The 25,618-nt window shown below is 46.8% G+C and overlaps 1 protein-coding gene across 1 annotated transcript; it reads right to left on the bottom strand.

Annotated features, from left to right (window-relative positions):
* Positions 1-1,198: 1,198 nt before the first annotated feature.
* LOC121073253 (alpha-2-macroglobulin-like protein 1) lies at positions 1,199-25,618 on the bottom strand. The gene is made up of 36 exons (XM_040564065.1): positions 25,560-25,618; positions 24,445-24,628; positions 23,555-23,717; positions 22,940-22,992; positions 21,014-21,034; positions 20,342-20,501; positions 19,796-19,880; positions 17,907-18,018; positions 16,824-16,938; positions 16,288-16,397; positions 15,646-15,813; positions 15,167-15,397; positions 14,802-14,865; positions 14,267-14,412; positions 13,825-13,974; positions 13,381-13,533; positions 13,063-13,147; positions 12,119-12,228; positions 11,201-11,509; positions 10,947-11,073; positions 10,226-10,347; positions 9,635-9,689; positions 8,514-8,597; positions 7,453-7,629; positions 7,231-7,312; positions 6,326-6,482; positions 5,852-5,926; positions 5,305-5,467; positions 4,631-4,845; positions 4,266-4,481; positions 4,034-4,158; positions 3,639-3,729; positions 2,960-3,028; positions 2,545-2,647; positions 2,365-2,406; positions 1,199-1,502 (listed from the first exon to the last, which is right to left on the bottom strand). The coding sequence occupies exons 1-35, from the start codon at positions 25,616-25,618 to the stop codon at positions 2,366-2,368; spliced, it is 4,380 nt and encodes a 1,459-aa protein (XP_040419999.1). The 3' UTR covers positions 1,199-1,502; position 2,365.

Raw genomic sequence — 25,618 nt, 5'->3', positions numbered from 1 at the left:
CATGCTATGTCAGCTTTACTGCAAGACCTGACTTCTTTTCAATGCCAAGCTTTCTGCAGCCTCAGACTGGCTTCTGAGCTGTGCCAGGGAATGGATACCTGTCCCATCCTGCTTCCAGGCTGGGCAAAGGCAATGCTTGAACTCTGAGTGTCTGGTCATGTTCTAAACTTTGCTGCATCCCCGTGCTTCCTTGTCTTCAGTCCACAACATGGAGACAAACACCTGCTTCATGGGTCACCTGTGGGAGACACACAGCCCTGCCCTGGGATGCCTGCCACAAGCCCCACATTCTTGGTGAAGATGCTGCTGCAGGCTTTGTACAGGCAGCTGAGATGTACTTGTAGGACAGCCAGAGAGAGCTCTGTCCTTGACAGCTTGGCAGTCTTGTTTGGTCACGAGGCACAAAAAACCACCCTTGAGTTCCCAATGTTTAGTTTTAATACTTCAGGAACACAGACTTTTTTGTCCTTTTTTTTGTCTCCACAGGATCAGGGACAGACATTCTCTGCAGTCTCTGTCCATCAGTCCTTTGTCATCCCTGCTAACAGCCACTACATGGAGATAAGAAGCAAAGAGAAAATACTTGAAATCACCTTCTGAGCAGTTAGTTTCCTAAAGACTAGGACTATGCCAGCTGTCTTATTAAAAGTCAGTAGACTAGAAGTGTCTGGTTGAGTGATCATTCAAGTTTACTGTTTTTCTTCCAAACTAGGAAAATCATGTTTAGGAGAACCTGGGCAAAACAACTCTGTTCTGTGTTTGCATATACAAGTTCTAAACTCTGCCCTGCCAGTAGCAGACTTGCTCAGGAGAAGGTAGAGCACGCGCCAAGGCAGAGTTTGTACTTGGTGACTGTGACCAACAGATAAGCTTTAGTCAAAGGCAAGGGAGGACTGGGATATGTTCAACACTTCTCTGGCCAACAGCTGCACTTAGAGAACTTTACCAAGAGCAGTCGGCAAGGATTTACTGCGGAGAGGGATTGAGGGGCTACAGTCTCAATCACACTGCATTACTATCTGGAGCCTACTTCAAGAGCAGGAATGCAGGAGCTTGCAGGAAGGACATATGAGATATGGCTGTCACAGCATGTACAGTTGCACCTTATACCCCAAAGTTTCCCGGGTCCTACTCAGCAGAAAGTGCTGGAAGAAACCATGGGGACCATGAGGAGAGAGCAATGGAGGAGATAGAAAGTTTGTACACTGTTGATGGCAGAAATGGTATCCTTGTGGGCTAAGCCTGCAGTTCATCAACAACTGGCACAATGACAGCAAGGTCAGGGGTGATGCTTACTTTAATTCTTCTTCCCAGGAATATACCAGATATATAACAGTCCCCCCTCACATACCAGCCCCCTCCCAGTGCAGGCACAACTGCTGGACTGTTGTGATCCCTAAGTCCATCCACTCAGGCACAAGACCACACAGGCTCAACTTTAATAGGGGCAGTGTCCTTCTACTGGGGATAGCTGGGGCATCTCCTTCCATTCGGTCCCCAACCTGAAACATTGGGCAAAGGCAGAAGTCACGGTGTAGCAGTTTCTCACTTCTCCTTTACCACAAAACTGTGACTGCCTCCTCTCCTTTCTGAGGAGCCATGTGCAATTGTGGGGAACAGAAGGTAAGGCAAACAAGGAGGGAGTGATCCAGCACCTTCATGGCTATCACCAGACTTGTGTTGGATAGTAGTGGCGGTGGCTCTCTAGGAAGATCCCTAGGATCTGTATAGGCAGGTCCCACAGTGCTCTGTGTGTGGGATTATGTCAGGATGAAGCATATGCCATATCAAAATTCTGCTTTATTCTTCCAGAAAAGACAGATCCAAACCTGTCCTCACCTCAGGCTGCTGCTAACAAGCCATCCCCTTTAACAGCTGTTTTTGTCACCCCACAAGACAAAGTATTACCTCTTCCCAGCTTCATCTTGCTCCTTCGGCTCCCGGAATCCCCCCTTTCTACCCGGCAATGAAGGTAGCAGGGGCTGGGGAGGGACTGGAGCAGTTGTCTGGGTCTGAAGTCCCTTGTTAGTGCAAGCCACTATAGCTCTGCATTCTCACTCCACATGATGCAGTCACCATGCTCAGTCTTTCCTCCCTCACTCCCATTTTAAGACTATATCTGCTGTCAGCCAGAGCCTTTCAGCTGCTTTCCTGTCTGAAAAAGAGCCCTCGGCCTAGCTCTACACATTCAGCCACAGGCACCCGACTGTTCCTCATTCTTGCTGGACATATACTCCCCAATGACTACCATTCTCCTTCCCACCTCAGATTGCTCACATGCTCCCCAGACATTCCCTCTCTCCCACCCAAGACCCATCATTTCCTGATGCCACTGTTTGTATCACACAGGGACTTGTTGCCTACCTCAGCTACAGACAGCATTGTAGTCAGCCAAGGCTCGCTCCTCTGCATAAGGAAATGAGAAAGACAATTACACGTACATCATGTGCACAAGAAATAGCGCACAATGACTTTTCAAGTCACATCCAGAGAACTAGGAATCCAGCTCCCAATCTCAGAGTAGGAGGGGAATCACCAACCCACCTGGCTGGTAGTAATCATAGACTTTGACGGTGGCTGGTTTCAGGTTCTTCATCTCAAATATTTGTTCCAGTTGCAGACTGAAAGTCTGAGATTCATCATTGAGCTTATGGAGATTTAAAGAAATTAGCAAGGAAGGGAAGAAAGAAGACATTGCATCTTTGTCTTCCCTAGCTTGAATGCTTTCCTGTAAAAAATCTCTCTAATCCATCAGAGATTCTGGATTTTAGAAATGGAGTATGTGAGAAATAGCAAATGCTAACTGTACAACAATGAAAGTAGGCAAGTTTCTTCTGCCCACAGTTCTACCAGTGTTATTTCCCCATGGCTAGCCCAGCCTTGGCCTTCTCACACAGTTCCTTGTCCTTTGGCCTCTTGCTCTCATTATGCCAAACCTAATGCCGTCATTCCTATTTACCTTGTCCAGATAAATGTAGACCACATCAGCTTTCACTTCTATTTTCTTAATGATGGTTTTGCGCTCCAACTGGGACAGGAAAGAACAACACAAATAAATTTGTATTGATGTTGTATTGATGGCACAAAGTAGACCTGGACTCTTTGTGGATCTTTGTCTTTTGCATGTGCAAGGGTTTTATTGTGTTCAGTAGTCCCTCCTGGAGCACTCCTTGTGAGCCTCATCTCAAGGATGGACTATGCTGTCCCTGCTCAGTTAGAGGAATCTCCCACTCTGGGGACAAAAGGCAGTGGATAGTATATAGGACTTAATGCACTGGTCAGCAAAGAGGCACAAGTAAAGACTGTTGTTATCTTATCTCACTAACTGCTAGAATGCTCTTAAATACACCTCTGGGTGTTGTGCAAATAATTCAGCTTTCATTTTCATGTGACAAATACTGTTGTTTAGCACACCCAACAGAATAGTGTCAGTGGGAGAAGCTGAACCATCCTTGAAATGCCATGGGCAGTCCTTGCAGGACCTTGTATGGAAATGGAGAGATTTTGGTTCAATTTCAACAGTGAAGGGTCACTCCTAATGTAGTTGGCTCATGGCCTGAATGAATAGTTCCCAACAGCAGCAAGCAGGTGGGACCCATTTACCAGAGCCACCCTTTTTCTGATTCCAGACTCCTTACCAACATCCTGGAGCCTGGAGCCAGGACAAATCCAGACAATAAGGAGACCTCCATGATCACCATGTTGGATGTGACTCTGCTGCCAATGTAGCTGAAGAAGATCACACAGTCAGAGGGTCTGTCTGAGAGAATAGAGCCCCCCCTTCCCTTTACCACCATATCTTGTGTGCAGGACCCTGAGCCATCTGGGACTGGGGTCAAGGCAGACAGTTTATCATCTCACAGGAGGTGAGATGCAGGTAGCCAGCACCTTCCCTTTCCACCCCTAACTACTGCCAAATTTACCCTCTGTCCTGCCTGTGTTCAGTCCCTCCATCGCAGCCCTGAGGCTTTTCCAGCTGCACTCCCCAAGCACAGCATGTCTTGCTGGAGGAGGAAACAATCCTCAGGATTACCTGACAAGGATGCGGACAACAAGGGCACGCGTGTTGGCCTGGCTACAGTTGGCCAGCTCTGTGTTGACACGCAGAGTGAAGGTTACAGTGGTCCGTGGGGGAGACTTGTGGTACCTCAGCACTGTCTGCAGTTTGAGGGTCAGGAGGGGAAAAGACAGGCTTGATTTCATCCAGGGAGAAGAGGCAGAATCCTCCATCTATCACCTCTCCCACACTCACCCCACCACCTTACCTGAGCAAAAACACAGCTGCTGCCCTGGGCCTGCACCAGGAACTGCCCTGGGATCTCTGTCAGCGCTGCCTGCTGCACCAGCAGCCGTTTCTGGCGGGTGACTTGGAATGTCTTCCCAAAGCCCCTGTGGGACTTCACCCTCACAAGCGCTTGGCCTGATGTGCTGAAAGTCCTTGCTGCATATTTTGCTAAAGCTTGCAGGGCAACAACTGTGTCCTAGGGAGAAAGAGACAGTCACTTCCCTGAAAACATCATCTCTAGCGAGGCCAACTTGGCCTCGAACTTGGACAGGAAGACCTTGAGAAGACTTGCCCTGCCAACCTCAGGGAGAAAAGTATATGGATCCAGATGGAGCTACTCGTTACCTGGGTGGAGGCAAAGCCCCCATAGGCATTCTGCTGCTGGGTCAGCCATGCCACAATACCAGCTGCAGTTGTCATGTCACCTGCATGCACCCGTGGCTTGGAGAGGTATGCCAGGAGCACGTAGGCTGTCAGTTCCACATCCACTGACTGAGTACCAGGCCAGAAGGCTGTGGAAGCCGGGGAGCTTGGTTTGGGGCTCCAGTGTATTTGTCCTCCTGCAGAAAGAAAAGGAGTGTGCAAGCTATCTGGAGAGAAGGGAACAGAGGGTTCTGGATACAGAAAGCAAGCAGTAGAGGGCTTTTAGAGCTCCTCCTGCTCCTTCGCTGTCAGGCCAGTATCACTTTGTTAAGTTGGTTCTCCAGGACTTCATCCAGTCCTAGCACACAGGTTTCTACCTCCTCCCTCAATAAGATCTTTAAATCCTAAAGGCTGAGGAAAATCTTTCTGGTAAGTCACCCACACAGCTTGCTAAACAACATATTGCAGTTAACATGATGCAGTTCCTGGACAAATACAAGAATAGCAGGTGCATTTTTTTTTCCCTCAGCAAGCCTCTTGCATAGGTTAGCATATTCCATGTTTATCAGCTCTGGCTAGGCAACTTGCATGGGTACATTGCTCCAATCCCAGCAGGTGAACAAGAGACATTACTCCAACAAGCAGCCAGCACCTACCTGATTTGATGGCCTGTTCCTCCAACTTGTATAGCAGCTCCTGGGTTGTCTCATAGTCTCCGGCCAGGGCAAAAGCATAGGCCAGTACAGCTTCTGTGTAGATGCTGGTGACGTTGTGAACTGCCTGCTGCAGGCAGTGGAGGGTACTCTGCATCATCTTGCCCTGCATTGGTAGAAGACATGCCAAACACTGACAGGGGCAAAGCAGGGGTCAGGCTCTCTCTGGGACTATGTCTTGCTGATGTAGCTCCAGAGAAACCCACTAAATTATCACCCTCTCTTGCAAAAAAAAAAAAGGCAGTACAGCCCCATTGTGCACTGGAAACTATGGCCACCAAACACTATTGCTCCACTATTGCTTCATGCTAGTGCTACAACACTGTCTCTTATGAGGAATTACTTCAGTTTCACCAAACATTGTCTCCCTCTTAGCAGCCCTTGATGTGTTCCTGGCCTGGAGAATGTCAACATTACGAGCTTTTTCCCCATAGCAGAGTGCAGGCATGGGATAATAAGGGAGAGCAGGAGACAGCCGGCCTGTGCTCACCTTCAGTGGCTGACCCAGCTCCAGCAGTGCTGCAGCGACATACGCTCCCAAGGAGATTTCATCATCCACACTGCCCTGTGAAGGGAATCCATTGCCAGAGATAAACTGTGAGAAATCACCAGTCACCAGAGACCCTCTGCTGATGAGGGATTCCATCTCTGCAGAGGCAAAACACTGCACCTGGAGCCTCTCGTAAGCATGGTCTCCATGGCTCTCAGGTGTGTCATTCTGACACCCCAGGACCTGAAGCACCTTTCACTCTCTAAGGCTTGTTTCAAAGGCTCAGGGCATAATTTCCAAGAAGGGTAGGCATTCTTTATGCTGTCTCTACCCCATACCCTGTTCTCTTTCAGTCTGGTTGCATGACTTGCACAAGTGACTTTCCAGGATCGGTTGTGATCCTATGACTCTTTGTTGCCACAACACCTGCCCAGCCATTCCCCAGCTGTGCTGCCTGAATTGTCTCTCATTTACCTTTATAGAGGAATGAAAGAAACTCCCTTTGGTGGCAAAGCAGCCACTGGGGAGTTGATTTTGCTCTAGCCAGCGTAAGGCATCCTGGATATTCTTGTCATCTACATAGATGTATTTCTTGGCTTGGCCAAAACTCTTGACTACAAAAGCTGTCAGCCTAGGAAGAGAATGACTTGTGAGAGAAATAGAAACACAAAAAGACAAAAAGAAAGTCAAATGCCTCCTGGTGCTTGTCTCTGAATTTAACACTGACAGACCAGGGTGCTTAAAAAGACTCTCTCATACGCAAAAGCAAACTAAAAGTGGAAATGGTCTCTGGGATACAAGCAGCTCCTCTTCTTCAGTCTGGGTCCACACATTCACGTACTGCTTTACCTAGTCATTTCACAAGTGAAAAACCTCTACCCCTTCTACTTTGTCTCTTGCATCTCATCTCCCTTGAATACCTAGACACAATCTTGAATACTCCATTTCCTTCATTTCTTCATTACTCCCAGCCCAGCCATCACAGTGCCAATGCAGTTCACTCAAACTCTCCCAAGCAAAAACCTCCCTGGGAAAAATGACTTTTCATTGTCTTTCCCTGATCTTCCTCCAGTCAGTATGTACCCCTCTTGTCTTGCTGGGGCTCCACAGGTAGAACCCATTGCTCTGTTCGGGGCGCCAGCAAGACCACAGAGAGAAAAAAGGGATCTCCTTCCCCCTGAGACCACATCTTTGTGTTTCACTTTCCCAGAAACTCTGCTGCCCTGTCTCAATCCCTCAATCTGTATCCATGCCAGACCGCTCCTGGGGTGGCTCCATCCAAAACAAGGAACATGCATCCTATCAGCTCTTCTCAGACACATTAGCTGCTCTGGCCCAAACAGGACAAATTAGGAGCAAGGGATGTTCCCAGTGCTTACCAAGTGTTCCCCTCCCCATCCTGCTGCCCGAAGACACTGTAGGACCCATCTCTATGCTTATAAAGAAGCTGTGTCTGGTACCCTGGGGAAATAGGAACAATGATTAATATAGCACAGTAATTCAGAAAGGCCAGTACTGTCAGAATAAATGCAAGGAAGAGAGCTACTGGTAGATTAGACACAGGGGAAAGCAGAGGAGCAAGGTGGATCTCTTGTACTTACCATTGTGCAGGAGTCCTGCTGCCTTCTCCTTGATTTCAGGGGTCAGCTGCCTTGTCTTCTCCAGGTATTGCAGCACATAGATAATGGGGGCAAACAGCACCATGTTCTGCTCCCCACATCCATGGGGCAACTGCACCAGGCGGTCCAGGTTCTGTAACACAATCCCCATGAGGTCACCTATGCAACAATATAAGAAACAAAGCAAGTTTGAGTATGATTTGAGGTGCTTCTCAGCCAGGCACTGGATAATAGTGTGTTATCTCAGCAAAGGAGAAAGGAGAAAATGGAAAGAAACAACTGAGTATAGGATGAAGGTGGGTGACTATTTTTCATCTTCCCAATTTGGGGGGGATGCGATACAGGATGAGCACACTGTGGAGCCTCTGAGGAACCTTTTCAGCGTGAAGGGCTCCAACCTTGTAAAAGGCTATGAGCAGGGCTATAGTTGCTCAGGCTGTGTCATGCAGACAGACAAATATAGAAGTACTTAGGGAAAGATTGAGTTGTCTCAGGTCTTCTCTTCTTTGAGGAATTATGGCAGGCCTGGCTTCATACCAGTACGAACATGGGGACAAAGGAGCACAGTGCAAGGAAACATATTGAAAACATTTGTCTGGTCCCAGTGGCCTCCCCAGATAATCCTTTTGTAACTTTGTAATGCTGAGAAGGATTTATTCTTTCCAGCAGCTTTTATTGTAACATTGAAACTTAGCAGGGGATGAGATAGTTATGAATTTTGCTGATTGTATCTACACAGAACTAGCCAAGCTCCCAAAGTCCCAGATAAATTTTGGCCTCAAGGCTCTGCTACAAAGTCCTAGCCAGAAAAATGAGGATTATTCTCCTCTGCAGCCTACTTTTCTCACGAAAATCTAAGTGCAAATCCAAAAAATAAAATAAAATATGGAAACCCTGTTTTTGGCAAACCTTGCAGAGCATTGAAACTCATTGTTCTCTCTTTTGAGCAGTGTCATTCCAAATGGATCCCCTGACATCATTACAAAGTTAATCCCTGCTCATCTGTAACATCGGTCAGTGAGTTCACAACAGAAATGGCTTACCTGAGATGGAAATTGAAGCTCTGGCAGATCCCTTTACTACATTATCAGGGAGGTGAAGGGGCACAGGGTCTTCAACCATGTTTCCTGATAACAACAGGGTTAAGGTGCAGCATGAAAAATCAAACCAAAAGTATCTAACCAGAGTGACAAAATTGAAACAAATAAGTGGGACACTGCCTACATCCTGTTCATGCAGACTGCTCTCTATAATCTGTCCCAGTCATCACGCCAAGCTCCACTGCTTGGAAACTTTTCAGATTAGAAGTGACTTGAGAGCTGCTGGCAAGGGCAAGGGCACACCAAGCTTCACAACTCAATTCACCATGCTTCACAAGTTCCACAAGGATCACAATTGGTCACCACTTGGCAGGGGGACATCCTGCAGAGGCTTGTAGTGCTGCAGGGTTAGGGTGGTATAGCAGGAGCTTCTCTCTCTTGAGTGACTATCATGCTCCAGGAACACCCAGAGGCTACATTGTGGGAAGGGGGCTACAGAGCACAATTTTGCCACCTAAACTCAGTGACAAATTCAACAGGGAAGCAAGTGTGGAAATAATATTTACTGTCCTTTTCTGTCCTAATAAGAAATTAAATTTCCTGTGTGAAAAAAAAAATAATTTTTTTTTAAAAAAATCTTTTTCATTAGCCCTCCCACAGTTCAGTCCTACTCTCATGTCTAGTTTTGTCTCGTTCAGCCTGGAGAAGGCTCCTGGAAGACTTTATAGCAGCCTTTCAGTAACTAAAGGGGGCCTACAAGAAAGCTTGAGAGACTCTTTATCAGGGAGTTTGGTGATAGGACTAGAGTAATGGTTTTAAACTAAAAATGGGTAGATTTAGATTAGATACTTGGAAGAGATTCTTTAATATAAGAGTCGTGAGGTACTGGTATAGGTTGCCTAGAGTAGTTGTTGATACCCTGTCCCTGGAAGTGTTCAAGGCAAGGCTGGATGGGGCTTTGAGCAACCTGTTCTAGTGGAAGGTGTCCCAGCCCATGGCAAGGGAGTTAGAATTAAGTGATCTTTAAGGTCCCTTCCAACCCAAACCATTCTATGATTCTAGTTATTTCAGGCTGCAGGACCTGAACAATAACCAGGTCTAGTTATTTCAAACTGTCCACGTACCTCCTCTTGGGCACAGAATGGAGCTGTAAGACTTCTCCACTAGCACACCTTCTGGCTGCCAGGGCAGAAACATAGATATGAGAGAGAAGAAACAAGATTACACACAAAATTCCCAAACAGCAGTAAAATCGCACAGCAATTGCAGGTCTGAATTCAGCTTTTAGTTCCCAGGCTGTCAGGGACTACTCCTCACCTTTGGCAGGGCTGCACTGAAACTGTTTGCTTCACTGATTAAGAAAGCAAAAGCAAGTCTGAGGGACAGGACTCTCTAGTCAGTGAGCAGATACAAAAGCTCATGTACGGTTGGTCATTGAGCAGGAGAATGTATAGGGAGAAGTGCAGTTACGGCATACAAATGCAGCTCAAGAAAGAGTACTGCAAGAAAGGAATAGGCCTGGCTAGGTCTTGGGGGGAACAGAGTAAACTGAGCCCAGGCCTTGGTATGCTAATGCTGGACAAAAAAAAAAAAAAAAAAAAAAAAAAAAAAAAAAAAAAAAAAAAAGGAGAGAAAACCACTTAGCCCAGCTCAGTCTCTTTTCACCCAGGGGCAAGGACACTCATGGAGAGAAGTGAGCCTGCTCTTACACTGACCCGAACCAGCAAGTGTTTGACCAGAATGTGCCTCCGCCTCGTGGTAGCTGGCAAGGGCTTCCTGTCCCCACAGCGTGGTGTGGTGTCCAGTACCTCAGTCCTGATTGTGATATTCAGAGTCCCTAGCAAATAAATGGAACAGTCTGTTTCTTACGTCTGTAGCCAAACGGAGTCGACTTGCTTTAGCTGGCAGTCGTCTCGGGTGCTTCAGGAGGCTGATCCTCCCAGCTTCAGTTGCTTGACAGGTAAAGATGGTCCAGTCAGTGCCAATGGTTTGTCCAGACACCCTAAGTATGAGGGGACTTGGTAGTGCCTCACCAACAGTGACCTTAGTACACTACATGTGACTGTAGTGTGAGAAGGTTCGGCAGCCCCTTGGACCTCAGTGACCCCTTCCCATTGCACGTGAAGCATAGCACCAGCCATACTAGGTTCTCCCACTCACACACATGCAGCCCTTTCCTCCCAATCTGGTTCTACACGGTTCTACACCTCTATCCCCAAGAGTTCTCCATGTTACCCATTCAGTTCCCACTCTCTCTGATGAGCCTATCTAAGAAGGGAGAAAGAAAGCAACCATGATGGTTTGCATTCTTGTACCACTAAAAATAAGCTTTAGGATCCAGGGAAGGCAAGGCTCTGCCAGCTTTTCTGGACCTCCCACTCCCTTCCACTTCTTTTTGAGGGCTCCCCACCACTGCTCCCGTTCTTATTGCCACACCCAGCTGGATTGCTGTCACGTTCCACGCGAAGGTCTTGGACTCTTCCACGCAGAGGCACTCTCTGTCCCTGCAGGTCCGGCACAGCTCCACCTGGAAGTCCGGGGATTTAGCCAGGGCTACCTGTATCTGAAAGAGTGCCGATGAAGGAGAATGACTGGGCAACTTGGGAGAGATGGTGTGGTACATTTGCTGTAAAACTGGAAGGCATGCTAGGCCTGTCCCACACAGTGTTTCCTGTGGCACAAGCGCATACCTGTATGCACTGCTGCAGGTAGTTAAAGACAGTAGCCTTCAGCGTGAAGGTCTCTCCTTGTATCACAGAATATGGCAATGTCACATCCACAAAGACAGGTTGTACTGTTCTGAGACTTGTGGTCGGGGCAAGTCCAAACCCCCTCCCAGCCAAGCAGAATGTCTTGACTTTCCACTCAGCGACAGCAGCAGGCGCTGTGACTGGGACGCTCCTGCTCCCGTTGGAGCTGAGAGGAAGAGAGCACTTGCATAAGGAAGTCTGTCCCACCCCACTGCAACAGGAAGAGCTCAGGACACCAGGTGAGGGATGCTGTGCAGATCCTCAGACTGAGATCAACCTCTGCCCTCTCATCAATTACTCCCACTCGAGTAGCTCAGATCTCAGACAGATCTCAAAAATCTGTTCCTTAAAGCCATAATTGCTGATTAAATGCTTCCAGTAATTATGTTATACCCTTTTCCTGAGAAAGACACTGTCCCAGCATTCCAGCTCTATACACTCAGTCAACAGCATAATGTCCAGAAAAGCAGCAGCACCACATCAGCCTGAGTGCTGATTCATCAGTCCCAATACAAGCATTGTGGCAACAAAGGCTACAAATTTAGACAGTGCACCCACCAAACTGGGAAATTAGTAGAGTGTACACCACTGCGTGAGGAGAGGATACTTGGTGGTTTGATGATGAACAGCACTGCTGTTTTCTAAGCATGACTAAGCAGACTGAAGTTTTGCTCCTTGAAGTCCACTAGTTCTTCATTCTGATGCACTTTAAGTGCAGGGAAGAGCCATAAAATTTACATGCAGACCTCTCTTTACACCTATGGATGGCTTTTTTGAACAGATACAAGTCAGCCAAAACTCAATAACAAAGGGTTCATCCCTCTGTCCACTTGTAAAGTCTAGCATCACTTACCCAACAGAGAACAGATTCCAGATCCAAGTTTCAGGCAAATAGTGGTGAAATCTTCCTTGGGTTGTTAATTGGGGTTGTTCCTCGGTCATTCTTTTGTATTCCATAGAAGGACCCCCTGAAAAAAAGAATAAAAATTCCCACAAGAGTGGAAGAGATGAGCCCTGACAATGATCAACAGCCAAACACTGGGACAAGAGGCAAAGCAAGCAGTAACAGAGATGTGAGAAGAGTCAGGCAGAGTAATACACAAGGGAGTGAGCTGAGTTGGTAGGAGAGGGAAAGTAGGAAGGAGAAGAAAATGGTAATAGGAAAATCAGCTTGCAGTGAGCAGGCTGTGGCTATAAGTTTTGAAAGACTTGGCTAGGCAAAGACTCTTCCCAACCTGAACCAAAATTGGTGTTAAAGAGACTATGGACCTCTAGAGGGCCCTTTTAAACCAACATTTCTGTAATTCTGGGAATAACAATATTCCCGTTTGCTTGTCTGCAGAAAATGCAGAGACCTCTGCAAACAATAGTAGTTTCAATATCAGCAGGCAGATAAGGCAGTTTGGTATAATTACCTAGTGCAAAGTGAGACATTAAGGAAGCAGGTGACAGTTCCTGCAGCCACAGGTGGGAACACAAGCCAGGCCACAGCACAGTTTGTGGTATAATGAATGGGAGACACTCCCCTTCAGAAACCACTGGGTTTGTCTGTACCCAGAAAGGGAACGCCATCCTTTAATGTCAGGGAACATGCAGGTAGGGGAATTTTTCAAAGCTTTTTAAAAAGTGACCCATTTGTTCCTGCTGAGGTCCGATGGACCTGGCAGTGAGGCTGTGGCAGCAGCATCTGTTACACCTTAGCATGTTAATATTCACCACCAGCAAACCCCAGTGATCAGAAAGCTCTTCCATCTATGTGATGTCAGGTCCCGGCACAAGGGTCGGCTGAAAGTTCAGCTCACCCATCATTGGCTTGCTATCTGCCCGATGAGAGCATTGAGTTGGCTTCCTGATTGCAAGGTTTGAGAAGATTTTCAGACCCATGTTCTGTTGGAGAAAGAAGGAGAGGAGGGGATGTGAGTGGGGAAGGGCAGCCACTCTTCCTCAAAATGACTCTGAAAACCATCACTTTTAGGACGGCCAGCTGCCCAGACAGTCCATGTCAGCACTGGCCCAAATGGACAGCATGCTGAGGGAGGTATGGCACAGCCTCCCTGGTCCCTTCTTTCTCAGAAGGACTCTAAACAAGTGTCTCACTGGGGAAAGACAGAGATGATTACCCAGAAGAGGTTGAAGATGTCAGGCTGAAAGGAATGCTGCAGTTTCCGTTGCAGCAGAGGTGATGTGGAGTGGGGCTGAACACAGTGATCTGGATACTCCTCGACTTGGGCAGGGTACCCATGTCGGTAGATAGCAGGGAACAAGCCATAGACCTAGGAAAACTCACAGGCAGGGGAGAGTCAGGCCAGGAGCAGATACCTTCAAATGCTTCACTACAACCTCCCCAACATACAGATTGCTGTCTTTCTAGGCAGACACCACTTACTACTTACACTCCTCCACACAAGGATCCTCTCACCCATTAGCCTCCAGCTCCCTTTGCCACAGCCCTGCCTGTCTTTGCCCAGCTCATATATCATGCCTGTTTTTTGTAGTTGGTTGTTTTTATTTATTTATTTATTATTTTATTTTTTATGTATTTATCTGGTTGCACAGACACTCACCATTTGGCTTGTCAGCTCACTCTCTGGTCTCACAAGGAACATGGTTTCATCCACGGCCTGTACTGCACACACGGAGCCAGGGGCTGCCTGCAGTCGGAGCTGCACTGTTGACTCTGGGTGGGCTTCTTTAGCCAGGAAACCTACTTTGACCTTGAGCAGCATACCAAGAAAGGAAATATGAAAAAGAGAAAAAGAGGGGTAAGGAGGCTGACAGACACATGGCACAGACAGAAAGACGGAGCTCAATTAACATCCTCCCTGCTCAACCTCTGCTACAAATAGAAGTCACTGCTAAATGGAAGATCCCAGACCCTGGGCACTGTGCTCCAGACATCCCCTTCCTCTCTTCTCCCCAGTTCTCTGAAGGATTTGAGTGTTTTCCTTCCACAGTATGCTGACTCCAGCTTGTCAGCTGTCCCTCAGCTGTCAGTGTGAGTCTCACCTCATTTTCAAAGCACAAGGCAACATCAAAGCGGATGCTATCTGCTGTTATCCCTCCACCGGGGAAGATAGCGTACACCACTAAAGAAGGTGATGGGGTGAAGTCAGCAGTGAAGGTCAGAGGGATGGAGAAGGAGCCCTTCAACACTGAGGAAGGAAAAGAAAAGTGTTTCCATCACAGCCCCACTGAGATCTTTTTTCGGTCTCCTTTTTTCTGCTTTATAATCCCACAATATCAAATTAATTCCTTCTGTTTTTCTGTCTGTTCTCTCCTTCCATTCTTTAACCCTGTGTGTCCCGTCTCCACACGGTTCTTCCCAGTCTCTCTTCCCTTCATTGTTTCACTTGCTCTGTCTCTTTGTCCTCTCTCAGCTGATATAATTGCTTCTTTGTCTCCATCCACCCTGTTTATTGACTGCCCAGGAGCTATAGCTTCAGAGAGTTCAGGAGAAACTCCAGTAACTTTCACCATCCAACCTAGGAACCCACCAGGCCCAACTGTTTCCCATTGTTCAGGCAGGCCACTGCAAACTTACTGTTCAGCTTCCCAACTTGGACGCTCCTCTGTCCCCTGACAACAATGCCAGCCTTCCCAGTGACCTGAGGGAAGATGACACTGGATGAGCAGACTGCTGTCTGTCACCAGGGTACACTCATGCTTGCCCTGTGTGTGTCTTGCACTCTAAAGCAACCATAGAAATAAACTGTGGGCCCAATCCAAGGTGACCCAGGTGAGAAGGGTGAGCTCTATGCAGGGGTAGAGTTCCCTGAGTTCTTCAAGAACAAGTCCATATTGTCATCCCTCTAGGGATGATCTAAATTACACACTCAGTGTTTCACTGTGGCCTGGTCCCATCAGCATTGCCTCCCCCCACCTCGGTTCTCTACTACCCTCACTCACGTAATATGCAAAACCTATCCGGCTGGTGTCTTCTCCCAGGTCATCCCGACTGAGTGTGAAGGTCACCTGGACACTCTGCTTTAGTCCACAGGGCAGTGTTCCTGTGAGTGGGTGTATGTCCAGGAAGCTCTTCGTTGTGACATGGAAGGGTTGCAGGTGATGGTAAGCATTTGTGTAACTGACACCAGTTTTCCAGGGTGTGTGCGTGAGATCTTCCAGTGTAAACCTTCCCTGAGAGGAGATCAGAGACATACGGAAATCAGGACATGGGAGTTGCACGCTTCAGTGCTTTGTTAGGTTAGGATGTCATCAGCTTGGTTTGGGAAAGGCCGTTGCTTGACACCTTCCCCATGGCTCTACACCGACAGAACTGTGTGGGGAACCCAGGACCAAGCTGTCAGGGGGCTGCAGGGCAGGAGTGGGGAGCACTGACAGAGTTTGAGGCTTTTCACTTTCCTGTATGCAGAGGTGGGATTTACCTCCAAAAAGACTGAGGAGCTGTTCCAGGCAGTTGTGTCCAGATTGAACGATGCTCTTCCATTGCCATCTGTGATATACATTTTGATAAGCCGACGTCTCATGAACTTTATCACGAGATAAACTTTTCTGTTTCTCATACCATTTCCATGGTGATCCTGAAGCTTAATCTGGTGACAATGGGGAAGGACAGAAAAGCCAAAGTCAGATGTCAGTCACAGTGTCATACCCAAACCTTCTTTCCTCTGACAAACATACACCTTCTTGCTTAAGTGGCCTTGGCTTCAGCCTGGCCCCAAGAAGATAGCAGACCTGTAAAACTCCCTCATCTGTAAAGTTAAGCTGAGGGTGATTTTATCCTCCCCAAAAGCAGCATGTAACTAGAGCATGAGGAGCTCAGCTCCTAGCCAACAGCTGAGAAATTCCAGCAAAAATCACTCAGTGCTCTCAACAGAAGCCAGAAGTGTAATCACACCAGGGAATCTGAAATGCAGAAACTGGAGCCATGCTGCACTATCACGTAATGTGACACAATGTAAGGAAAACTGCTCTGAGGAACAGAAAATGGTTTGGGTCAGCAAAATTTGCTAGACACTAAATTCATTGGCAAATGATAGGGAGGGAAGAAGCATGGGAAAAGTCACCTTCCCCCTGTAGGGTACTCCCGGGATGTAGTAAGCATTTGGTGTTTCAAACACTGCCCATGCAGCTGTCCTGGAAATGAGGATTTGGCTGGAAGAGTTGATTTGGACCCCTGTTGGAATGCAGAGTACAAGGGATGCAAGATCATTATTGGAGGTGACTGCCGCACCCTAGTTTAATCTCACTTCGTTACGCCCAGGCCTTTTGACTGGAGCATCTCAACATTCCCAAGACGAGCACATTTAATGTACAGAGGCTGTTCCTGTGGCAGCTCAATCCTTAGCTAAGGTGTTCCTAAGACCCTTTTTGGCCTCATGGACCAGGCTCCCAGCCACTCCTTGCCTGCCTGCTGCCGGCAGAGCAGCTCTCTGCAGATGCAGTGCACCTCAAGCAGGAGCACCCAGAGTCCTGTGATGGCCCCAGCAGTGTGGAGGAGAGGAGGAAGTGTGCCTGCTCTGACCTTCACACCCCAGGTACGGGCAGTCTCATCCTCGTACCTTCTCTGCACCAAATGACCGTAAGCAGACCTTACGGGTACCTGTGCCTGCCTCCAGAAGAGAAGCTTCTGCATAGATTTTGCTGTCCTCCTCACTGGGAGCCAGATTAAACACCGATGTGCTTACAGAAGGTGTGAAGCACCCCTTGCTCACTGTCTGCAAGGTGAAATGGTAGATATTATTTGAGGCTGGGGGGAAGTGAAGGAGTTAGAAGTACACGATATTAATCATTCTGTCATAATTTGATCGCAACAAGTAATAATGCAGACTCAGATAGAAATTGTTCACATTTTAAAATTGGTATTTCCTATTTTATATGTATACATGCATGTAATTCATTTCATATTGTAGAAATATAAAACAAATCACCATAGTTGCATGAAGTTTGCAATGTTGGTAACTTTCCAGCTTTAGTAGAAAACTGAAGGTTGCATTAACTGGATCACAAAGGAGGTATATTAGTATTTTAAGAGATCTGACTAGTAAAACTGCAGAATCAAATGAATCTGCAGAATCAAAGTAACTTATTATTTTCAGAGCTGGAAAGTTACAACTACCATAAGATGTCCTGATGACAAATCATAAAACATGAAAAGTTTTAATCATATATGCAGATACGAAGAGTCCAGTTATGACATGTTTTGTTAGGGATGAAAAGAGTGAAATAAGGTGAAAAAACAAAAAGCCAGTATGTGATTTGGCTGTGGAAATAACCTTGTACACTGTACATTGGTATCCTTGTGCATCTCCAGGGTAGGTTCACCTTAACATGGTATTTTTGCACCTGTTGTTTCTTGCACTATATCAGTTCTTGGGTATTTATGCTTCTTTACAGAAAAGAACAGAACTTTAAGGTCTGCATGTGATTTCCTCTTTTCTATTCCCTATCCTTAATAAACAAATTTACATAGAAGAACTTCTAGGGGTAAAGGTATCTCAGTTGGTCAGGGTAACAATAATTGCATTAATTTAATAAAAATGTTAACTGATTAGTCTACAGGTACATTACAGAGGTTGGCAAACCTTCCTTAAGTAGAAGTTCATTCCATTCTCTCAGGCACTGTCACACATTGTCATATGTGGTGCTCCTCCACCAACCATGTATCTTCCAGGATTTTACTCACCTGACCACTGTATTCTCTACAGATATCCTTGCTGACATTTTGAAGACGCCTCCTTGCCTTCTGGCACAAAGTCACCCGCATGGTCCCTTGCACTGCTTTTCCATAGTGGTACCTGCAGGGAAAGCACCAGATGAGCTGCCAAGCAGAGACACTGAGGAGAATTTTGTGGTTTGCTGAGCACATTGCTACACACAAGTGGGCTTCCTGATGCCGGTCTTCATTCAGTTTGCAAGCAAGCAGGCATAAACAAAAATACAGCACAGAGTACACTTGGGGAATGGAATAACACAGTCTTGCATCCAACGCAGTCAGAAACAGAGCCTAGGCAAAAAAAGGACCACACTTTCCAAAGCTCTCTCACTTCTGGGTGCTTTCTGTTCGGGAACTGCAGGCAGAAGAAAAGAGCTGGCCTGAGTTGTGTGCACACAGCATGAAGCGGCACCCATTGGATATATTGGCTCAGGTGCGAAAGGAGCAGAAGCCTATGTTCTTGTACACATCAATAAAATGTGCACGATATGACATTAATAGAGCTACAGTACTTCTCCTTCTGGTGATGGCCTTAGCAGCCCCAGCAAAGTTGTCTCTGCCCCCACAGCAGACACACCCCACCGGGCATCCAAATCAAAAACATTTTTCATTGTCACACTGACTCCTTGGTCACTGTAATTCAGAAGGTGGTGGGATGGTTGGTAGAGCAAGGGCAAAACTCATGCTCTGTGGTTTGAAAAATCTGTTTATCCAGCAAACTGTCTTTCTGTGTGGCTGTTAACAGGTCTATTTAGTTGCAGAGGTGTAAGAACCTCTGCAGCAGTATCTGCCAGAGCCTTGGATGAACCAGCAGGCTTTGCAACCCCTTTCCCCTATTCACAGGGTGTTGTTAAAAGCTTCACTGGGGCCTCCCCACATCATCTGGGAGCTATGGTTAAGCTCCAGACGTTGAGCTACATTATAACTTTACCTATGCCAGTGCACTGCTTCTCAGCCTGACGCACTGGCTTGACTTCCAGGATTGACCTCAGTCCTTCCTCCTCACCATGGGTTTATCTCATAATCTGGACTCTTCTTTCCATCACCAGACTGGCTCTGCTTTTTTTTTTTTTTTTTTTTCCCCTCAACTATAGCAGAATCATGCCCTTGTCAAGGCGGACTTTTCCATTGACTGCCTTGCTGACTTTCTGTGCTTCAGCTCCTCTCTGGTCTTCTCTTGGGGAACAATGTTCCCTAACAGGATCAGTGACAGGAAAACATTCGTGAACTACCCTGGTGATGAAGAGTGCTGTGCTGTTTCTATTAGCAATTTAAATGTTCTGATTTGAAATGCCCAGTTAATAAGAAATGATTCCTGTTCAGCAGCAAAGAGGCAGTAAAAGTTTTCGGACAACCCAGCTCCAAATACAGCTCTGTTCGCCTCCTTATCTGTCCACAAAGTGCTTTCCAGAGCATTCTCCTTCCTCCTTTGTGCTTATACTTTCTGAGGTCATGCCTGCCTTCACACCCTCATCTGCTCAGTGTTTGCTAATGATTACGGAACTAGAGAAACACTGCTACTAAGAAAGAAAGAAGTTCAGCAGCATAAAATAAAATGAGAACCTTGTACTGATCCTTGTACCTCAACAGATCAGTCCCATATCAGATATGCATATTCCCCCATACAAGGTCCACCAAGGCCAGATGGACACAGCTTCCAGAGCAGGGTGTAGCTCAGGTACCTCCATCCCAAGCAAGAACCAAACAGACTCTTGTACTACCTATGATTCTTTGAAAGCAATGCTTGTGTTTCACCCCTCTTTAGCCAATTCTCCTTGATGGACTCAAGAGAGTACACGTGTGGAAGAACAGACAAGATTTTGATGAGCTGTTTCCTTTCTCCAGGATTGTCTCCTCACCTGCCACATACACGCAGTGGGAAGGTTTTATCTGAAGCATAAATCTGAACCGGTCCTTCGAAGAAAACATCAAACTTCTGCAACACTGGAACAAAAATCACAAAGTTACTCTATCAAAGGCAGCAGTCTACCTAGACATGGATCATGAAAGGGATGAGTTTGTTACCATAAAGCTGGAGTCCCGTAAAGGAGCATGTTCGTGAAATAAAAGCTAATTAAAATGTTTAAACTAAAATTACTTTAAAACAGGGAAACTAAAGGAAGAATCTCCCTTTTTTCCCCAACCTTATGAAGTACTACAGAGGTCTTAGGTTTATTCTCTCTCTGTGACACTCTAGTAACTCTTGTTACTAGATGCCCTCTCCAGGAATCTCCAGTACAATCTCCCTTGTTGGCATTTGTGATATCGCCCACTCTATACATTTTTGTTGAAACCTAGCTCTCAGACATTAAAACTTAGTTTACAGTGTTTGGCTGCATATTGTTATAAGGACAGAAATAAGCAATTCTTCCATCCCATTCTTTGTTCCCCATACTCCATCTTACCATGTTCCTCCACCTTAAATGTACTGGACACTTTTGGGTTCACCACACTGATGGTGTAAGTCCCCAGAGAGAGTTCAGTAGCTAACTGGAAAGAGAGATCTGCAATGCCCTGTTTTGGTCTCACATCCAGCCATTGGCCAATGCGGTTTTGGTTTGGGTCCTGCAGTTAGAGGAAAGGAGACAAGAGACTGTCATTAAAAATATCTGCTGTTCTGTTCCCAAAGCCCACTGGATTTAAAGTTTGAGAGATTTCAGAGGCTTTCACAGGCTCCTGTTTTGGTTTGGTTTGGTTTGGTTTGTTTGTTTGCTTTTTTAATGGGAGGTGCTGCAGCAACCTGAACACTGAAACACCGACAGAGATGAGACCAACACACCAAGGGTTACTCTACATTGTACTGCCATTGAAAAAGAAAGTGGGAAAGATCCCAACATTTAAACTCTCCAGTCTTAATGTAAGGATAAACTGTAAGAGTTAGCTAAAGTCTGGATGGAGCTCCTGAACATTGAAAAGAACAAACAATTTGTCTCTTCAATGGTTTTTACAAGCATGTGGATGCATACACATGTATACACTGACCCTGAAAAAAGTAAGTTGACTCAGTAAGACAACGGCCTAAATATCCCTCCTGAAGTACCTTTCCTCATAACACCTGGGGAGTCTGACACACCCACCTGGATTTCCACCATGGAGTACTGCAAAGCAAACAGATAGCAATGTCAGAAGCTGGCATGATATACCAACCTACATATAGACTTATCTTACCCACCTAGCCCACGTGACAGTCCCAAACATTACGATACAAGGAGCTTGATCCTACAGAAACCAGGAAAATGGTTCTGAAATAATATGGATATATTTTTAAGATGCATTTAGACATATTCGAGCTTTACTCTGTGACCATGAAAGCTATAGTTTACTATTTAAAAAAAAAAAAAAAGGGAGAAAATTAGAGGTACTCACAAATACAATCATTCCAAACTCATAAATAGCAAAACTGCATCATCTATAGGATGAATAAACCCCACATTTTCCTGTAAAGTCCCTGGCCTAGGAGGTAAGGCTTGGAGATAGGTAATGCTGCTGACTCCAGCAGCACATTCAGGCAGGCGCAAAGAAGGGCCTCCTATGTCTATTAACTCTGTTCTTGTATCACAAGAACTGCCAGCCAGGAGGCAGTAGTGGTGTAAGGAGAGTGAAGCATAAGGAGGCAGAAGAAGGGGACTAGAGAAAGTAACTGGTGTGTAAACAGAAGGCCACATTTGATTCACATTATTCATCATTATGAACTTTCATGCAAGTTATCATAGACATTTGTTTTCATTGAAACAAACAAAAACAGTGTAGTTTAACTATTTATATAACCAAATCCATTGTCAATGCTAAACAAAACATGCCAGTGAACAGCACCTGTGTTATCACCAACCCACCTAATTCATAAACAAGACATTATGGCTTTAATGTTGCAGTGCACTCAAGCCTCATAATAGCTTTGGTTAAATACGACCTCTTTTGAATTTTCATCACAGCATTATTAACAGTTATAATGCTAATTTACTCATACTTACACATAGCCACCAAACATTTATGGCCAAATATCTTCATGAACCAAATGTAGGCATGGAAGCAAAGGTATTGCTTACTCTATTACCTAACTAATATAAGACAGATGCCTTCTATTTCCGGGACAGGAAGTGAGTGCATGATCCTAGGCCCTCATCAATAACCAAAAAAAGGGGAAATTAAGTCAAAAAGAAGCCAGAAGGATCTCTCCCTTCATCTCAGTCTGGAGGGATTTGATTTAACTCTGCACACTTGTGCCCCTCAGCATTTATCTATCATGGCATGAATTCCAGTTGGCTCTCCTTAAATTGCTTCAGGACAGACGAATGTAAGATATTTACAGCTGCTGGCAGCAGGTAAAATTGCTCACTGTAGAGAGATGCTAGTCTTGCAGTTTCCTGGCTAGCACCTATGCAAGTCTCTGGCAACTTCTCACTTCCTTGACTCAGGCAGAACGAGCTGCTGCCAGCAGCAAGTAAGTATAATTTGCTTATACTGCCTTCTCTCTTGTCTCTTTTTATAATCAGTTCATGTGCATCCTTTCCCATATCAATTAATTTTTCTTAAAATTTTGCAGACGTGCCGTGGCTTGCTGCAGACCCTCCCACCACCCGTAAGAACACCACGCTGCACAAAGCTACACAACTCCAGTTCTGGCTGAGCCTGGGCACAGTCCGTCTGGTAACCGTGCCCACAGCCAGCAGCCTGCAGATTCCCTCAGAAGCCAGCTTTTTTCTGGCAAGGGGAAAGTGCAAGCAGGTTCTGAGCTCCTAACTCAGCTAGCAGGCAGCGCTGGCACGCTCCCCAAACCTCAGCAGCCATACCAGAGATACCACCAGCCAACAACTGTCCTGTCAGAGTGACAGTGCAGCTGGGAGACTGAATTCAGCAAGGTTTTGTAACAGGTCAGTGTCTGCTGCCTTGGGTACTGCAGACACGCAGACCGTGTCAGCAGGCACAGCGTGGGGCTGGCAGAGGAGGCAGACTTGGCAGAGGAAGTCTGGAGACTTCCTTGCATCCACTTAGACAGGCTTTACCTTGCTGTTAACGGGGACAAAGTCTTCAGTCAATGTCACTATCCGAAATTTCACTGAAGGGAGAAAAGGAGAAGAGCATGTTGTAGAGACAGTACATTCAAGACGGGGCTAAACCCGTGCTTGCCTCAACCCCAAATCAGGGCTCTGCTGGCACCCCCATGCCTGCCTGCAACCCCCTCTTGGTGCTCGTTCAGCCCTGCTCACCACTTCTTCCCTCCCCACACACAGCAGGCTGTGGTGTTCCTGCTTTGCTTTTTGACAGTTTGTCCCACCCGCTGGCTCCACTCACCCACGAAAGAGGCAAGTGCTTGGAGGCACAGGCTGAGGAGGAGGACACAAAGTCTCACTTCGTCCCCAGCCTGTGGCTGGAAAGCCTGCTCCTACAGCCTGTGAGACCACAGCTTCCAGCCCCCCGCCTCCCTTCCCTGAAACACAAGCATGAATACATCTCCCCAGATGGCAGCAGAGGCCTCGGTCACATACAGCTTCTCCTTCTGTCCCGGCTAGGACTACAAGGCTCAAAGCTCCAAGCACAGCCCTCGAGGGAAAACGGGAACAAAACAAAGACAGGTCAAGGCAGGGGAACTGCCAGGGTGCTCCATGCAAAGCACTCACCTGTCTGTCCTGGCCTATAGGCAGGTTTATCCATTTGGATGAAGGTGCCAGTGCCAGTCCTACGAATCAGGACTTGCTTCTCCTCCTTTGCACTGAAATAGTGGCCATTGGAGATATGCAGCTGGACAGTGCCCACCTCTTGGCTGCCTGCAGGTTTGGGGACCTAGGACAGGGAAGAGAAATCGCCAGGTTAGCAGGGAGCAGGTGAAGACATTAGACATTATGCATATGCTCTTCTCCTCGCATATCCCGAACTGTGACACCTTCTTCCCCACCTCATTCCAAAGGCCAGCACAGTGTGTCCCTTCAGGGGCTTATTAGCTCTTACTTGCCAGCACAAACAAAGAAAATAAGGTTCGTGGGTATGGCAGATCAGAAAGCATCGTATTGAGCCTGCGTAGACACCCTGCCATGCCCTTCCTAGTCCTGAAGCACACTTCACAGTCCTGCAAGAGAAGCTTGGAGAGATGCAGGTGTGAGGTGAGACTGCCTGAGATGAAAGGTCTGGTTCTTCGTGCATCACAGTGCACAGATGACATCCTGTGACAGTGCATCCTTCTTGGTGGAGAGAATGAGGTAACAGCTGCCATTTGGGTGCTTCTGAGCTCTTCTACCTTCCTCGGTCCTTTGGTGACTGGCCAGGCACCCATGGTGAACGGGGCCACCAGGGTGGATAGTAAGCTACCCAACAGGAACAATATCATGCAGACAGACAGAGGCAGGGAGGAAAGACACTAAGCTCCCACTCTGCCTGGCTTTACATTAACTCCTTTCCATGCCCTCTCTCCTCCCATCATCCTCATTCTCCATTTCTCTGGCAAGAAGAGTCAGAGCCAAAAGAGCGCTTTGGGAGCCGCTAGCTACAAGCTGCTCCCAAGAATGGTCCTCACCTGAAACCTGGAGCACTCAAAGATCCAGTTGTTCCGGACAACCTTGCGGTAGATGCTGATGTTGCCAGAGGCATGCACAAGAGTTAAGGCTACACGAATAGGCTTCTCCACACCACGCAGGTCCAAGCACACCCTCTGGGAAGAGGGGAAGGGCAGTTCAGCCGGGAGGATGATCAGGTACTTCCTGCAGTGGGGAAACAAGACAATCAACTAGTCTCTCTGCCTTGAGACTAATATTCCACGGTCTGAGGAAGCAGCAGGGTTTACCTCTTCCAGGACCAATTGCTCTGCTTGGGGAGAGGGACAGGTGATTAACAGTGAGAATGTGCACCTCCCAGTGTTGATGGAAAGGATATAAGAAATTTCAGGAGACTACATGAAAACTGCTTTGAGGTGACCTCACATTACACTGGTGTGTATGGAATTCTGGAGCATGCTACAGTGGCACAAGGAAGCGTACACAGTAGAGACCATCTCTGCCTCTGCAAAGAGAACTCTTTTTTAGGGCTTCCCAGTACATAGGGAAAAGGGAACAGTGCTATCGGACTGGGAGATGGAAAAAGTTTCAAAGTTAAGACTTGGATCCAAAACCAAACTGCTGTGTTCACTCAGGAAGTTGCAGCTGTGTAATTCTGATCCCAAAGCTCTCTGTGGCTCTGGGTCTGTTTGACTCCAACATCAGAAGTGCAGGATTCTCTACAGCTTTTACTCCAGCCTCGAGAGAAAAGGATCCACCTTTCTTGCTTCGAGAAGGTTCCTTAATTACTTTGGCAGCAGTCTGGTTCCTGCTTAATTATTCCCAGCCCTGCAACCCTCAACCTCTTGCCCTTCTCTGTATCCTACACCTTTCCCTTAAGACTGCCTCAGACTGCAGACCCTTGTTCTTATTCCCACTGACAGTCCTCACTTAGATCTTGCACTGCAGCAACATCCAAAGAAAAAATTGCCACCTTTAGAAGGATCCTGTGCTCATAACAGGGCTTGTAGCATGCATACCACCCCGTATCTATCCCTTATAGGAGATGACTCGCAGGGTCGCATACTCTCTCCCTGCTATCCTGGCCCCTCCCTCAGCACTGGAACTGTCAATCACCAGACCTCGAAATGGCACTTACGGTTGTGCCACTATCGCCAGGGTGTAGAGCAGGCAGCTCAGGAGGAAAGGAGTCCACAT

Source organism: Cygnus olor, chromosome 1 (assembly GCF_009769625.2).
Source record: "Cygnus olor isolate bCygOlo1 chromosome 1, bCygOlo1.pri.v2, whole genome shotgun sequence".
Lineage (NCBI taxonomy): Eukaryota > Metazoa > Chordata > Aves > Anseriformes > Anatidae > Cygnus > Cygnus olor.
This window is presented reverse-complemented; position numbering and strand designations above follow the sequence as displayed.